The sequence below is a fragment of the Strigops habroptila genome, chromosome 5, assembly GCF_004027225.2.
Source record: "Strigops habroptila isolate Jane chromosome 5, bStrHab1.2.pri, whole genome shotgun sequence".
Classification (NCBI taxonomy): Eukaryota; Metazoa; Chordata; class Aves; order Psittaciformes; family Psittacidae; genus Strigops; species Strigops habroptila.
This window is the reverse complement of record NC_044281.2, coordinates 82,935,626-82,953,558: the sequence shown is the minus strand read 5'-3', so window position 1 is coordinate 82,953,558 and position 17,933 is coordinate 82,935,626. Positions and strand designations below refer to the sequence as shown.

Sequence of the window (17,933 nt, the reverse complement as noted above, 5' to 3'; positions counted from 1 at the left end):
CAGGGTTTTATATAGAGAGAGGTTTTTATATATATCTCTAGGTATATATAGATTTTCAGCCTCTACTAGAAAGTGCTATTTAACCATTAGCAGTTACTTATCTCCCTGAAACAGCACATTAAAAAAGTGTTTGGAAAGTCAGCACATGAAGTGGTCCTCTAACTACCCAATGGTATGTAAAAAATAACACAAGGGAGCAACAAAAGCCAGTAGAAGCCACATGAAAGATCCTAATGCCTTTGCAGAAATGTCCACGTGGGTAACACACCTTGGTCTTCCAGAGGAAGGTACCAAAAAAGGAACATGAGAATTTTCAAGGATTTTATTGGCATAGTCTTATTAATGAAAAAAAAAAAAAATCTATTCTGTGATTGCTGAGAATAACATCAGACTGTATAGGTCAAAAATTGACTGACATCACTCTGGACAAGCATTATTGAGACACACAAAGGAGCTGTTGTGCCTTTAAGCTTATGGTACATTGCAATGCAGTAAATGAAAAGCCACTATTATGAGGGGATGTTTATGTCAGTATCTGAAACAAATCTTCTTTTTACTAGAATAATACTGTCTTAAATTGTTAACTGTTGATCAGATAAACAACATGTGATAAAGATCCTATAATCTCTTTTCATAAAATTCATTTTAACCCTTTAATGGCTTTACCGATTACATTATTACGTATTATTGAGCCTTGTGAAAGCCTGTAATAGCTGTAAATAGCATCCTAACAGAGCTCTTGTGGAAGCAGAAATGCAAAAATTCAGAATTAGATTTCAAAGAACATAGAGATTGGATGATAACATTTTCACAGGAGATAAGGTATCAGTCACTGCCAGGGACTCGCATCCTGCCCCCTTCCTGCTCTTTGCTCCCTCCAAAAGGCTCTAAGAAAGCCTTTTGGGCTTTGTGTAAGAAGAAACTAACTTGACCTCCATGGTCAGACTGTAGATTTAAGAGATTTTTTACGCAGTACAGGACAGAGGTGACACCATTTCGAACACACAGCACGCACAAGACGCACTCCCAGTGCTCCCTCAGTCCTTAGGCAGGATTAGTGAGAGGCAGAAGAATGGTTCCAACACCATCACTTCATCCCCTGCACCCTTTCAGCAGATAGCTGAAACAAATGGCCTCTGGGTAAGGGGGACATTCAAAATAACACTACCCTTCTCTTCCCCCATGCCTCAGAGACATGAAGCTTAAAATAATGCAGTTTACTGCATACTGGTTACCTGGATCTAGTGACAAGATGACATGGGGTAGGTTTATGAAGCTGGTACAGCCGGGTGAGGATTCTCTCCTTCAAACCCATCTTCCAGTGGGACTCACAGGCACAACCCCTGCTGTGCTCCCCAGATCTGAATCTGCCCCCTGCTAGACAGACGTGGTGGCTATTTGCTGGGACAGCACTGCCTGTTGGCTGAGTGCTGCAGCTCCTGTGAGAGCCCATCTTCTTCATGTGACACACACATCTGAGCAGACCGAAAGCAGATGGCCCAGGCCTGACCCTGAGGAGAAAGCCTCGGCTCCTCCGCCTTCTGACAACTGCTCTCTAGGGCTGTCGCAGTCACTGCCCACACCACAGAAGGGGTCAGCCCATCACACCACACACGTGAGGTACAGGAGCATTAAAATGTTAGGCCCTGGAGCCTCAGTCCTCCACCACAAGCTATGTACCAGCACCAGCCTTTTAAGCTAGAGAGAACACCACCTTCCCCTCCCCAGTGATATGTCACAGGTCAACCCAAACCCATGATTCTTCATCAGCTAACATCATGACTGTCTCATTAACCACTCAGCCCAAACTCCTACCACTCATTCCACCTTCCAATAAAACCCTCACAACCACCAAAACTATCCTCTGAACCTGACTGTGAACCTAAGCTTCTTCAACCAGTTCACAAGCCCACATCTCTCCAATCCTCCACCGATCCTACTATCAATTATTCCCCATGTCAGGGCCGGCCGGCATTTCCCAAAGCGTTTTTCCCTTCTCGCTTTCACAGCTTGTCATCTGGCTGCACCAACTGGGAGTGTATTGTGATAACTTACTGTGCACTCTTCAGATTAATTCCTAAGTCCTACCCTCCGCCTAAGAAAATCCCCGGTTGCAAAGAATCTAAGCAGGTTAAAATTATCCATGAGGATCAGAATGAGTGTGGCTGCAAGGAGTGTGGGGTGGGGTGTGACTGCTTCAGAGCTACCCAGAGCTCTTTCTGGGTGGCTGGAGCATGTGCACCTGGTCTCGAAACACCCTGTTAGAGTGGGATGTCAACGTGCTAGCCCCTCTTTTCCATTTCTGGTTCACTCACAGGAGGAAAAGAAAATCTTTAGAGGTCTCAACTGAAAGTACCTGCATTAGTGCACAACTGGCCAGGAAGCTCTTACTCATTTTTTTTGAGAAGCAGCAACTTAAAAATGATCACAACTACTACAGCTGATTTCGGATTCCTGGATTGTCATTCTGCGTATTTTGCTTTGATATGTCAAATTCTCATCTCAAATTGGAACCGGGAAAAATTATACATTATGGGAAATCCTATTCTGAGAAAAGTACAATTGCTGTCTGAATTATCAATATCAATAAAGGTACATTTGTGAATACATCATGTGGATCGGAAAATCAACATTTCCTTTAGTAATGCACAAAATGACAGAATATGGTGGAGATCTGCATCCAACACAAATCTTCTAGAAGTTCTCCACTACCACTGTGCGAGTCTTCCTCAGAAAGCCTCTTGTACCATTTGCATGCAACTCCCCAAGCCATACGAATCTGAAGACTCTCTTACTACACAACAGCTCAGATAAGGTGGCCACAATGATCAGGATTTGAACTACGTGCCAAACCTCTGAATGCCACAGTGAACACAAAGGTGTTTGCTGCCTGACTCACTTAAAAGGCCTACCACAAATACGCTTTGTCTACCTGAGGCACTGCAATCTGCCCATTCTGCATAAGTATTGCTCCATTTACCACGAGTCAGTGGTAAGGAGGTGCCAGTGTAAGCTTTATAGCAATTATAGGGTTTTTCTTCTGCCAACACTAAACGTGTGCCCAAATCGAAATAAGAATAAGGGTTTTCTTGCTTCACAAAACATGGACCATGGTTCCTCAGTTACTCTTCTCTCACTCTTGAGAATTACTGTTTTCAGGTAAAAATATGTTAACCATTTAAAAAATGTTTTAACTCAGCTGCACTCATACCCAGAGATTCTGTGTATTTGGCTCAGCAGCTCTTGCTGTATTTCTGACTCCAGCCCAAGAATAAAACTTGCCACTGCAACAGGAACTCCTGTGTATGGTACAGGGGCAGACAGGATCCTGTTCCTTCATTGCCAGATGGATATCAAACTCTTCTCAATTTGTTGATAAGCAAACAAAATACCATCTTATACTACATGGTGGTTTTTCGAAAAGACTCCTTCTAGGCTTCCATTAGTTAAATTTTACGGTTTAGTTAAATATTACAGGCTTTCACTATGCATTACAGCACTACATTGAACTATTCAAACTAAACCTGCTTTCATAAAAATAATTTTCCAGTCAGGATATTATGAATGGCTGGTTATATGCTTGTTTTTCTAGCTACAGTTCCTCCAATACCATGAGCCCTCTTGTCCTGATTAAACCCATGGATTGCTTGTGCTCAGAGACCAGCATGCAATGAAGTGCTGCCTGCATTCCCACTCGAATGCTCCACTTGTCACAGGTATAAAAACGCTGCGCACTGTCAAAGGCTTGGCAAACAAATCTCAGGACCTGTTTCTTAATGGGTACATCACCAAGCAGAAATTTTAACCTGCAGCCCTATTAGCACTGTTATCCTGGGAAGGTTGCAGCGGATGCCTGCAGTGAATATCTGGCTTAGTATTAACTGAGCCATTCTCAAGACGAGTTTTCTACGTGCATGGGAACGAAGTCTCAGCCCCTGAACCAGCCAGCCTGAGGAGCGCTGCAAGGTCTCCCTCCAGATCATGTTCGCTGCTCTGTCAGGAGCACAGCTCCTCGTGCTAGCAAGGACCTGCGAGCCCCTGACGCAAGACGCACGCCCTGCAGGAGCTTCCTTCGCCCCCTCCCGCCTCCCAGGCCGGGTCGCCGGGTATCCCCGCGGTGAGAGGGGCTGGTCCCCGGTGCTGCCCGTGCCCGGTGACGGGCGGCCGGTGTGCGGCACATCGCGCGCTGCCGAGACGGGCGCCGCTGGTACCGCCGTCACCCGCGGCAGCCGGTGCCAGCCCGGCCCCCCAGCTGCCAGCGCGGCCACCAAGGCGTCAGGCATGCGCTCCGAACAATCACAGCACCAGAGCCGAGCCCACACACCCCGTTATTAACTAGTTTAATGACGCTCGGCACTATTAGAAAGTGCCAGATAATTGTATTTAATTTGTGTACATTTTAATTACTACCCAAGCGATGCCAAGGTTGATCAACGCATCATCTTTTCTGTTCTGCTCTATAACCGTGTTTGTATCCATTTGCATCTGAAGCAGGAGGAGCTGCGGAGCCCTGCTGGGCATGGAGTTCCTCTCAGTTTTTAAACAGTGTCATCTTTCAGACGGAGCCGCCTGCGGGACCTCCGCCTGCTGATAACACTGTCATCTTGTCCTGGAGCCACAGATTAAAAGCAGGTTTATGACCACATGCTGCTAGACCCTCCCAGGCCCCAGAGGAGGCAGCCGGAGAACAATCCATTCACTCATCTCTCCCCTTACCTGTGATGGAAGTAGAAACAATTGCATCATTTAATTTACTATTGCAACGAGGATATGGCTCATTGGCCCCTCGTTGTTTTGAAGATGGATTTAATTAACCTCCTATGAATCTTGCCAGTAAGTGTGGCAGCAGCATCAGTACCGGCCGAGATGTCAAAAAATCAGCTGCAGGGCCGGGTAATGAGTGTTTCTCAAACCAGATCTGCTGAGAGCACTTAGGACTAGAGTCCTGGCCCCAGCAAAAAGTAAGGAACATACGGAGTTAATATGCTACTGACTTCCTCTGGGAATCCGAGCTCAGGTTTGACATAGACTACTGGGAAAAAGAGAGGTAATTGAATAATTCCTAATAGCCACATATATCTTTAATGCAGAAGCCATTTGTAATCACTGGAAAATAAATAATTGCAATTAACCACACTGTTAAGTAAATATCCAGTCCCTTGGGGAAGCAATCTGCATGCTTTTATAAGTCTGGCTACAATATGAAACTCATCACAATGTCTGTGAGAGTAATTTATACCAAACGTTTAGCAGGTGCCTCAGATGTGTTGCTGCAATTTACATTCATTAATAAAACTGTCCTTATGGAGCTGAAGTTGTATGCCTTTTCATTTAATAAATCTTTGTTACATTTTCATTTCACCCAGATTGTTTCCAACATTTCCTAGAACTATTTTAACTTGTAAAGAAAGTTAAAATCTTTACAAGACAAAGCTATTTACAATGAGCTATTTGAGAAGATAAAACCAATGAGGATCTTACACACATTTCTAACTGGAATGAACACAGGAGCTGAAGCTTGCAAGCTATTAAAACAATTCATTTCATGATATGCAGGTTTATTTCAGAAATAAAGCAATGCCATTTTTCTTTTATAAGGTTGGCTTACTATCACTTTACTGAAGGAAGCAGGGAACCCTATTACACTTTTAAACCAGCTGCCACTATGGAGCAAAAGACCACATTAACTGAAGAACACAAGAAAGAAAGAACAATTTCTTTCATACGTGTAAAAAGGGGCTCTTTTGCATGATTTGTAGCACTATATTACCAGCTTTCCTTCATAACTACTTAAAGATTTAACAGGACATAATGAGGTTTCATAGCCCTGCTTCAGTTTAGTCAACCTTTAATGAATTTACTGCTTTTGTAGGAATGGGTCTGCTTGCAGCATTTGCATACCTGTGCCTCCTCCTTTGCCCAGCTCTAAAAGCTACAGGAAGAGGAGGGTATTAAAAGCATTCTGAGAATGACCAAGTGCTCTTTAACTGTGTTAAACAGAACAATCTTCCAATGATACAGATCATGCATTAAAAATACTTCAGTGCTTCAGATGCCATGTTATGCTGTCACAGAACAGATGGTTCACTTCTGTGCTGAGGAACTCGGCAGGACCTATAAGAGCTTACCACACAGCTCAGATCTTAAATGTATATGTACAGACATCTGCACATCACTGCCTAGAAAAGAGAACAATGTCTGGTTTGGTTTTGGTTAGGGAGGCAGAATTGCATATGCCCACAATTATGTACACTTACTTTTTAACGCTATGTCAGTATTTTTAATACAATTAAACATTATTGATTTCTCCTGAATGCTCACTTGTCAAAGTAAAGAGAGCCAGAAGTTTTAAAAAAGCAATATGCAATTCTGCCATGTACTTCTGATGTATTCAAAGCATCTTCTGCAAGTAAGTGATAACAACATAGCAAGATGGCTGGTGCTGACACCAATACCGCAAGACAGCAAGAGCCTCATCCTGCCAGGCGACCCGTTTTTCTTGAGGGAAGCACACATATGAAGATGAGAAGGGAATCACGTCTCCATGTTCACCCACAGCCCAACCACCTCACTGAGAACCAGGTTCCCAAATCAGAGCTAATTGCCGAAGTAGTTGTTCATCTTTTTGATAACAATCACCAACGGCTCGTTTGTTGTCTGGCGTTTGCAAAGATCCTGGTTATTGCACAAAGCACAGGACTCCGTAGTGAAACATGTTCCAACTTAAAGTATTTCCTCACATTTGGGTAAGATCTAAATCAATTTGTTAGACAGAAAAGCTGATCATCAGCTTTTTTGTTTTATGAACAAAGGATGTTTGTTCAAGAGACAGCGAGATGCATCCCAGGCGGAGGCCCTGTTTTGTAGATGAAGACATCACAGCACTAACAGGGAATGCTCCTTCATCTTTTGCTGGCAGAAGCTCACTTGATAAAAAGATATGATGCCACCACGGTCTTTTCAAAACGAAGACCATCATATTGTGCCAAGACTGTATGACCAAATGAAAATGATGTGATTCACTGGAGCATCAATATGGCAGAGGCTAACAAGTCATGCTAGAATGAAGTTCCTCTTTCACTAGGTAATATACAGCCAAATGGTTGCAGGTGGCAGGGAGGCACAATGCAAGTGAATGATGTAGCTACATATGCAACCTCTTAATGAGTAGTTATTCCCTTTTAAAAAACATTTAATCAGCAATTCCAGTTATGGTTTATCAAACAGCTGCTTGGCAGAGGTTAGAAAGGAAATACCTTGGCTGAATGTAACCCATTGAGTAGACAGGGTAGTGGACTGTCCTGGGTTCAGCTATAGCAGTCATTTTTCTCCTTAGTAGCTGGTGCAGTGCTGTGTTTTTGACTTTCAGCCTGGGAACAACGCTGATAACACTGATGTTTTTAGTTGTTGCTAAGTAATGTCTACTCCGACCAAGGACTTTCTCAGTCTCATGCTCTGCCAGGGAGGAGGGGAAGCCGGGAGGAAGCAGAGACAGGACACCCGACCCAAACTGGCCAAAGGGCTATTCCATACCACAGCACGTCATGCCCAGTATATAAACTGGGGGGAGTTACCCGGAAGGCCCAGATCACTGCTCGGGTCGGGCTGGGTATCGGTCGGCGGGTGCTGAGCAATTGTATTCTCTCCCCTTGTTATTTCCCTTACCATTATTATTACTGGTGGTAGCTGTAGCGCTTTTGTATTATACCTTAGTTACTGGACTGTTCTTAGCCCATGGGAGTTAAATTCTTTTGATTCTCCTCCCCATCCCTCCAGGAACAGGGGGAGGAAGAAGCAGGGGAGTGAGTGAGTGGCTGCGTGGTTCTGAGTTACCGGCTGGGCTTAAACCGCAACACGGACAAGCACGAATTCCTAGCTTTAAGATGAGGATTTTGCTTCATATTCTGCAGCTAGAGTTTGAAGGCTTTTCATAGGCCAAAATGACTGGAAACCCGAAACAGCATTTCTATTGCAACCTTTATAAATCTTCACTTTATCCCTCTGCAGCTTAGCAAGCTACTGTCAGCCCTAACAAGGTGACCTTTAGTGAGGGAAAACTTTTTTTCTGGATACAAGTGAAGCTTATGGTTTACCTCGAGCAACGGATTTTGTGATTAATATGACTTTCTACTGAAGACCTCTGGTTTGCATACTGAACTTCGTATTCCTGAGCTGCAATCCTTGGCACCGAGGAGCACATAATTATCCTTCTTCTCTTCTTGGAAGTACAAGGAACTTTAAGAGACTTTTGAATCAGCAGTCTCATACAGACACAGGTTTTTATTCCAAACCAGTTAGAATAAGCCCGGTTTATTAAGCCTGATTGTACTTTCCTAAGATGGATAAATTGGATTAGAAAGATTTATAGGTAAGGATTTTAGTGGATAACTAATTTATTTTAAAATATGAAAATACAGTACTCCTCAAAGGTTAATATAGACCATTACTGTGGCCAGCTGACAGCAAAAATACTCGTCCTTCCTTTAGCCCACCTGACACTTGAATGGTAATTTAAATAGAGCAAGACTAGTAAACTGACTCACTGAGGTAGAAGGACAGAAGGAGAAATAGTTCTACTGACGACCGCAGCCGAAGCTGTGATGTTCTGGGCTGGCGCAGGGGAATGGTGAGAGGAGACAGCTCCTCACTGAGGCACAGCAGCAGCCTCCGAGTGCCAGCACAGCGCTTGGGCAAACGGATGAGACTGGAAACACTCTTTTTCCAACATCTGCTCTAACAAACAGAGGGGAAAGGGCACCTCTGCATGTTAAAGACACCAAATGACAACCCGCGCGGGATGCCAGTGCGTTCGCAGCCCTGCAAATTTACTGACGGGGGTCACGACCCTCCCACTTGCACTTCCATAGATCCACATGAAGGAGGAGACAAGGAGAGATTTATGCTTCCACATTTACACTAGCAAGTGTTTGTAGAGTTTACAGAAAACTCCAGATGCTAATAAGATGTTTCAATGTAAAAAAGTGAAATATATATAATGGTAAAAGTGGAGATGAGAATGGCTTGGACACATCACAGCGTGAAGCCTGTGTGGTCAACAACAGCCACAGCAGGTATCAAGCTGCTGTTCTCAGGGACTGACAGAAGAGAATTAAAATCATAGAATCATAGAATAGTAAGGGTTGGAAAGGACCTTAAGACCATCTAGTTCCAACCCCCCTGCCATGGGCAGGGACACCTTGCACTAAACCATGTGGCCCAAGGCTCTGTCCAACCTGGCCAGGGATAGAGCATCCACAACCTCCCTGGGCAACCCATTCCAGTGCTTCACCACCCTTACTGTAAAGAACTTCCTCCTTATATCTAACCTAAACTTCCCCTGTTTAAGTTTGAGTTGACTTACCTCTTCCATGCATTCACTTGCAGTAGCTTCAATCCTTTGACTTCTCATCCCCAAAAAAAGAACTTGTCCTCCTCAGAGGTCTTTGTAATAAACCTCTCATTTATCCCTCCACAAACTTCAGTTCCCTTCTTACCCTTAACGTGCTTCAGAGATTTTAGTATCCTAGTTTTGTTAGGTTGAGAGCCAACTAGTCTTGTTTCATTTCAGAACCTCCAGGCATTTACCCTCCTGCCTTTTTTGAAGAACCAAATAACTCCTAATCATTTTTCAATTTCTGGACTATTCAGCCTACAGCACACCTCACTGCTGCTGCAGCTCTCCTTAAAGCCACCTCATCAACTCTCCTTTCAATTCGAGAAGATAATTTTCCAGAAACAGAAAATCTACCTTTGTCACACACACTACTGTAAGTTTGCAACATATTCCAGATAACTGCAAAGACTCCAGTGACCCACGTGAATTGTCTTTAAAACACAGGGAGAGCAGAACTTCTGGAAAAATTGTAGGAGAACCACCTTGTACACAGAGAAACATCAGAAACTCCTGCTTCTGTGAAATTCTGTGACAATACCTGTATTAGAGACATTGCAGAGAAGCCAATGCATACTAGAATACACAGTCAAACTAATATAGACTTTTACAGTAATTTTGTATATGTCGTAAACACTTCCAGAACATGCTGGGAGTAGATGTGCTGGAAGACACCTGGCAGCAGTGGGAAAATCATTAGAATGCTGTACCACCCCAAACAGCTAGTATTTAAAAGAAATTTAGTAGGCAAATCTTTGAATTGAAACAGCACAAAACAGTTGTCCAACTTTGCAGCTGGAGGATTAACTGAATTTATCTGACCACCAGAAAAAAAAAATAAATAAAAAGGGTCTTAGAGCATACCTTAAAATGATCGAAACCTGGCGAAATGTAAATCTCTTGTATTGCCTTACTAAATACATTTCCCACTTACAAGGCTTGGTTTTCGAAATACTTCTACACGAAGGATGCCGAACTGAGGATGTTCAGCACTGAATGACCACAATACCAACACCACAAGCAGGAGTGCAGAAGGGTCAGTAATTTGCTGGCCTGAACAGGTCCACAATGGACCTTTGAAAAGGTGATGCCTTCCAAGAGCAAGGCTGCCAACAGAAGATTCAAAGCCAGGTTGGACGGTGCTGGGAGCAACCTGCTCTAGGGGAAGGTGTCCGTGCCTGTGACAGGGGGTTGGAACTGGATGAGTTTTAAGGTCCCTTCAACCCAAACCAGTCTGAGAGTCTATGATTCAATTTTCTGGATGTTTTACAGCAACCAAGTAGTGGCGTTTATCTCCCTTAGGGAGAGGGGCTGACCTCGCAGCTCAGCTACACAGACCCAGAAGGGTGCATCAGGATCAGGCCCTAGTGATTATCACTAGAGCAATGCTGAACCTTTATAATTTCTCACCAGCATTTCACTTCCGTACAGTTATTTTCAGTGGCTGGGGGCTTTAGCCTGTCCATGGGAGAAGGAGGATCGGGCATCACACGAGGTCTTTCAGCCCAAGCCACGATGGGCACCATCGGCTAAGAGCTGGCAGAGCCCCCGATGCCTTGATGCGTGGCACACGCCAGGGTGTGGGGCGTTTGGTGGAACCAAACTGGTGGTTCCAGCTCCTCTTGTGCTCCCTGTATTTTGAATCATGCATCAGCTCAGGAAAACCAGACTGAAACAGAACCTTATCATTGGCCCTTTGCAGGACAGCTTTAAAATGCTTTCAGTGGATGAGCTGTAGGTATGTCTCTGAATATCATCACGCTGAGCTACAAATTATGCTCAAACTATAATTCAGATCTACTATAAACCAACTGTATTTGCTATGCTTGTTATGCTACAGACATCCTACTTCTTTCTTGCCAGTTTATCCCCTGGACAATGCCCTTGTTAATGCACACATGGCCAGAAGCCTCTACCTGTTTTATTGATCCCCCCCGGATTACTCCAACAATAGTAAAGCAGATTTTCCCAGCAAGAAAATCAATATGCCTTTAGATTAAGGTTCACATATAATGTTTAATAAGTTATATATTAATGATTTATCGTCTATTAATTCTGAATTCATAAGCACAACATTTTTGGCATCTGATTTAGCACACTGCACTTCAGTGTCTGGACTCCACGCTTGAAACAGCTCTCAGATTCTCTCTTTCAATGGCTTAATTGAGTAATCCTTTAGAAACAGACTTTATTCTCTGTGTTTAGTATAAGCACAGTCTACGTTTCCACAACACAGGAATTGCTGGTAGGATCTTACTGTCCAAGCATTCAGCACATTGCAGTCTCAAGAGGGAATTCAAAGGTCAGCAAGAAAAGCAGAGATAAATTCAGTAATACATACAAAGATGATAGGTCAATGGATTAACCCTTAAAATTCCTTAAAACCCCTTAAAATTAACCCTTAAAATGTAGTATTAACTACACTGCTGAATAGCCCTCTGCCAGCTTTGGAAAAACAGCACAGCTGAGAAGCACCATTTATAAACCAGTTTGTGAAGTGATCTGGGATTGGATCTTACACATCTTACACACCATCAAACCATTAGGTCCTATCCAGAATAATTCCAACTAGAGGTGGCCTGTAACTCTGCCCTTCCAAATGACACTTTAGGAAAGGATCTGTCTCCTAGAAGCCCAGACTTCACTGTGAAAACAGAGTGCTACATCCTTACTATGGAACCATGCACGACTGTTCCATTGTTAAGATGCTGTCAAGGAAACACTGCCTGTACCATCGCTTCTCTATAGTGAACTGTATGAGACAACCACTTCTTACATCTCTTGGATCTTCTGACATACCAGTTTATAAACCGTACCAAGTGCAGAAGACTACAGAAAAAAAGCTCAGTATTACTTTAACCATGTACATTACAAGTGGAAGTTTCAAGATCAACTTTACTTATGTTTAATTAATGTTGCAAAGTAGCTGGGTGCAGTTCTGGTTAATGAACTGGGTATGCTACTTCTCAAATAAAGCAACAGGGAAGATACATTATCTCAATGCTTTTTACACTCACACATGCACATACCTGATTTAGGAAGAATGGGTAAATGAACCTGATTCATCTTCAAATCACACCTCGTGTGCTCAACTCAACCACCTTAATTGACGTTGGTAAAGCATTCACAGGCAAAAAGCACCATGTCAGGACTAAGAGTCATTTGAACTCTTACTACCTGTTGTGCAGCTCACTCCGTATGCATCATCTGTGGTTAGTGATGTTATTTTGTTAGAAGTGGATCACTTTGAAACTCGCAGATACAAATGTAAGAATCTTAATCTACTGGTAACAAAGCATCCTCTGCATTCAGCCCTGCAGCCCGCGAGGCAGTTGGTAAGTTAGAAGAAACTTACAGCACCCTTCACCAGTACTGGGTGCAGAAGATAACTCTGCTGCAGCATGACTGATAGAGGTGTGCTCAGAAAGGAGCCTTCTCAGTAATACTATTGCACCACTAGTGAATGAAAACCAAACAGGCAAAGTATTTCAAGAACAATCTATAAACACTGCTGATAACTCTGATAACCGCAGTGTAGCAGAGCAGGATTTTGTCTTTAACATATGCAAGATGAAGCTGCATACTCGGAATCAGTGACTTGGATTTAATTTCAATTATGTTTTAAGTTTGTTGGTTAAATTACTGCCATGTATAAAGAATTCCAAGAAGGAAAGTTGTTAGCTGCAGAGGCAGTGCTGTAACGTCAAACCCCTGTTGCTCAGCAGCTGAAGGACTAATTGCCTTGTAAGGAAGGAGAACTGCACCGCATCCATATGAGGGGTAACCAGCCTTCCACACTGGGGCACCTATTTCCCACTGCTTGATTTACCAAGTAAAAGCTTTTGGTTTAGAAGACACACGCCTAACCTCAAGGACACCAAAAAGACATTAAAGTATCTCTAAAATTCCAGCGGGAAAACCATGAGATTAAATTTGTTTTCAACCTGGATATCATTTCTGAGCCTTAGCAGTACAGTCAAGGTAATCTCAACCCATGATGAAGAAGGTTTACTTCATTCTTTTTGGCTTCATACAAATCTTCCAGTCACCCTTCCACACCGAATGCTACTGTCACAAAGGTTTGCACAAATGTCTGCTGGTATTTTTAGAGCATGGAGTTCTATCACAGATGCTTAGGAAATGTCTCTCTTTTTCCCCCTACAGAGTAGAAATACAAACCAGCACTTACTCTGCTGGCAGTAAAGGGCTGTGACATTCACTGTGAGCTATAAACATATGGCAGAAGTCACAAGCATAGAACAGAAATATGGTCCCCTGTGCTGGAGCCCGAAGAGATTTCAAACAAGAGATCTACGTGCCTCTGAAGGAAGAGACTCCTGCATGCACTGTGAAACCTCCAGGTCTCACCTTAAATGGTCCCCACATGGTCTCCTTTCCACATACAGGACCATGCACAGGTGACATGGACTCTGCACCTACAGCCGAAATTCCTTTCACACACAACCACCGAGAAGGAAGGCAGTGTGCCAGCCGTGATCCCTTAACTGCTCCAGCAGGTTCCCAAAAAGTGATCCTTAGTTACCTGTCACATATTCCTGTTAAAAGTATTCTTAGCCAAGTCCGATGTCAATATTAAGATTAGTCTGTTAAGTCACTTTTCCATAGGAAAAAATACTTGATAAGTAAAAGTTGGTAGAATCTACAAGAGAAGCAGAAGGAAAGTCCTACCTCTACCACAGCTTTGGCGTCCAGTCTGAAGTTGAAATCTCCAAAGACAAAATATGAAACTTTCTCAAACCGCTGATCTATAATTCTGGAAAAAAACCAAAACAATTGTGTCATTCAGCTGCACATGGATGTGAGGGTGCGCACATACACATGTGTTATGTCTAAGCACAGGTCAGAAATAATTATTGCGAAGACCAAAACTACCTGTTTATACTGGAACAATATGTTAACTGTGTTTCTGGGCTGATTTTCTTTGCTTAGGCAATTCTGTCTCTAACCCCAGCAAAATAATGTATTTCATTTCTCGTCTGGCTGAAAGAGCAATGTGGAGGAAAGCAACTTTGCAGCAGTTAGTACAAATGATGCAGAAGCAGCACTTGGGCATCACAGAGATCTTGAGGGCATCACAGAGGTACTCCACATCTTTGGAAGTTTAAGTTATGTGGCTTTGGGCTGGGCAGCTAAGAATTAGAAACCCCAGACTGGTGGTGAGTTCAGATTACTTCAACTTTTGAGTTTACTTATCTGTAAGACTGTGATCATAATGTTTACCAGCATTTGCTAGTACACTAATGACTGCATGACAAGTGACATGTTGGGGCTGTACATCAATGGTCACAGCTAGTGGAGGCTCATCTATGAGGTTTTCCCTGGCTCAGCTGCAGTTCTCTGAAAGACAGTTCTCCTTTTTGTTCAAAGCAGATCCTACTGAGATTGTAGCTACACCTAAAAGGTGATCTTCCCAGATGTGAAGATGGACTTTTTTCCTCAAGCCTTTGCTCAGTACAAAACAGGGAGCTAAGGCATTACTGTTCATCTTCCAAATCTTGTATTAACAGTTCAATAATAACAATTAACAATTGTTATCGTATTATTACTTATCTATGATTGTCTGGTACTCCTAACCATGTGCAATTTTACACACTTCCAGGGATCTTCACTTTTGGAAATCCACTGATTCACACTTCATTTCACAACAGGAATCAATACCACTTGTTTCCTATCAGTAGCTGAGGAAGGTATGAAACACCTGAAATGCGACAGCTACAAAGAAAATACACACACAAAACACACACAAAACTGCAATGTACACTGGGTGTACATTATAGAAGAAATAAGGAACAAATGCACTGTGTACATTCTGGAGTATATAAATACGTAAGCGTTATGACACAAGGAACCCCAGCAGACCCAGAGGCAGGGATCTGTATAGATAGGTGAAGGATTATAAAGTCACACACAGTAAGCAGGCTTCTAGCACAACACTGCCCAGCAAGGAGGCAAATGGGTTCAGAAGTTTTAACACATTACATCCATTTAGACTTTTCCAAGCTATAAAGAAAGATACAACATTGGACTTACAGTGAGATACTGCTGCTCCTCTTAAAATCCTCTCCCATTCTCAGTCAACAGTCATCAATTGCTTTGGAATATTATTCTATCAAAAAATTAACTGGACCTAAGGCAGCGATCATCTGAAGCAAAACCTCTGCAAAGACTTATCCTTTGCTGTATGAAGATCTCCAAATCCTCCATTCAGTTGACAAATTGTTGCAGGTACTGTTAATAAATACTGTCTACTGTCAGCTCCCAGCAAGCCCCGAGAACAACCTGCCACTCTTGACCTGTACATAACATTAGTTTGATTAGTGCTCTCATGGCACATTAAAGGAAAATGAGAACTTAAAAGTTAAACCATTTACATTACCACAATTTGCTAACACTATCATTGCAAAATCTGAGATGCAACTTCCACATAAGAAAAACCGATTTTGCTTTGCCAACTTTCCTGATTCATTTCTTACTTCTGGCTTTGCTCATTGCCATTTACTGCTGACAAAGAAATGACAGATATTGCAGGAATGACATCAAGGTCTAGAGAAGGCCTCTTAAAACAAATTGGTATTATGAGAATGATGCCTGTGATTGTATTATGCAAAGATGGATTTTCCAAATAAACAGACCATTCCAAAAATAGCCAGTTAAAATGTCTCCTAACTGATGATCCAACCAGCTCATTAGTCTGCTGCTGATCAATTCATTAAAATTCAGTCATTTCATAGTCTTGCACATCACCCCATTTAAACGTGATTTGCGTACAGATCAATGCCAGCTTTCAAACTGATAATTTTAACCAGTTGCTCCCCTTGTAGTTTGTCATGTTGGACATTTTAGGAAGAGTGTCTCGTGACAGTCTGAAGTACAATAGTCCAAATGTTGCTTCTCAAGAACAATGCTTTAAGTGGCTTCTGACTTACGTCCTTTTCATGGATGCTGAAGTTGGGGTGTATGGTGGAATTATCAACGGTACAGCAGGAATGTACAAATTATGTACTTATTAAATGATCTGGGATACTTATTAATAAAATATGCTTTAAATGACTCAATACATGTATGCAATCCACTGTCCTTGCCGTTGGAACTTACCATTAGTTCAAGAGTTCCCAAACCTTAGAATTATTTCAGCAGCGTGGTGCTCTGATAGCTCTGTTCTGAAACACTTACTGGTGCCTACAACTGCACTGAATCAATGGCACAAGAACTAATCTTCTTGATTGTGCTTTTAGAACCAGACCCCAAGTCAGCACAGGAGATGGCAATACAGAAGAGTACAGCAATATTTCCTGCCCCAGGAACATGTGGGAAAACACCCGGCGCTGGAACCGAGCCTGCGGAACACTGCCAGGACTGGCACATGCAGTGAGGGTGCTGGGACAGGAGCAAGAGCTAAACCCAAGTGTTCCTTCCATTTCCCTTGTCTCCACCTTCTAAGTCACAAGCACATTCAGTTCATCACATGTACAAGTACACAAGAATGTGGAAGACAATTTTTTTCCACAAGTGCTTGCAAATCACCTGGGAAGGCTCCAAACTCCGTGTTGCCCTGCTTTGCTATTTGTTTCTATAACAATACCCTTCCTCTAACCATGAATCAAATAAGCCTTTAAAAAATGTTGCCATGAATCAGTCAATGGAGTGATAAATCTGAATCATATTAAAAGCAAGCAGCCACCTATATCATCAGCATTAATCTCACCGTTTTAGTGGCAGGACTCAGTGCCATTTCCTTTCCCCTGCACTCCTTGGCTACCAGATGACCCTGAAGAGCTCCAGCACACTTCAAGGCTCTGCTCTTTCCTGTACAACTTTTCTAAATGGCTTGTGACAAAAAGGTGACTCGGATAAAAGTTTCTTTTATGACTGTAGAGATGCTACAAAACACTTCCACAACTCCATATGCCAGAGCAAACAAGAGATCAACAGTGCCGTGACTAGTGCTGCTTGTTGTGAGCTCTGCAGGGCCATCGAGAGGTGACGGGCAAGCAGGATGGATCCAATGCAATGCAAATAAAACAGAAAACTTTTCACACAGCTGACAGCCCCTGCTTCCCAGAAAGAGAAGTCTTCCCTTGGAAAAGGCTGGAAGAACACCTTCACTCTTCTGATCCTTTGTTCTTGCTCCAGAAGGTATCGCTTATGAGAAAGGAGTTTATTTGCACTTAGAACATACCAAAGAAGTATCTCTTACTTCTGTGCATCGCGGAAATCAAAGTAACAAGTTCAATATGGCAAATAAGGACCACTGGAAAAAATGCACACTTAGACTGGCTTTATTAGTGACCTTGTTAAACTTTAAAGCCCACAAATATAAATGCTATAGATGATTTCTCTTCTACTAGTTCCCCAAACACATAGCTTTTAACTGCATAAGGCGTCCTTGACAACAGTATCAGACTCTTCACGCTTGGAGAACATTACCTTCATTATTTTGCCAGTTTCAAACTAGTTCTACATCTTTAACTGCTGGCTCTACACTGAAAGTCTTCTGGACGGGTTGGGCTACTCTTTGCTT

The 17,933-nt window shown here is 42.7% G+C and overlaps 1 protein-coding gene across 3 annotated transcripts in view; it reads right to left on the bottom strand.

Moving 5' to 3' along the window:
- The window catches only part of INPP5A (inositol polyphosphate-5-phosphatase A), a 222,461-nt gene that overhangs the window by 55,849 nt on the left and 148,679 nt on the right, over window positions 1-17,933 (bottom strand). For all 3 annotated transcript variants that reach the window (XM_030486241.1, XM_030486240.1, XM_030486239.1), the window contains exon 9: window positions 14,081-14,165. In XM_030486241.1, coding sequence (XP_030342101.1) covers window positions 14,081-14,165 — 85 coding nt within the window. The remainder of the gene's footprint in view (window positions 1-14,080; window positions 14,166-17,933) is intronic.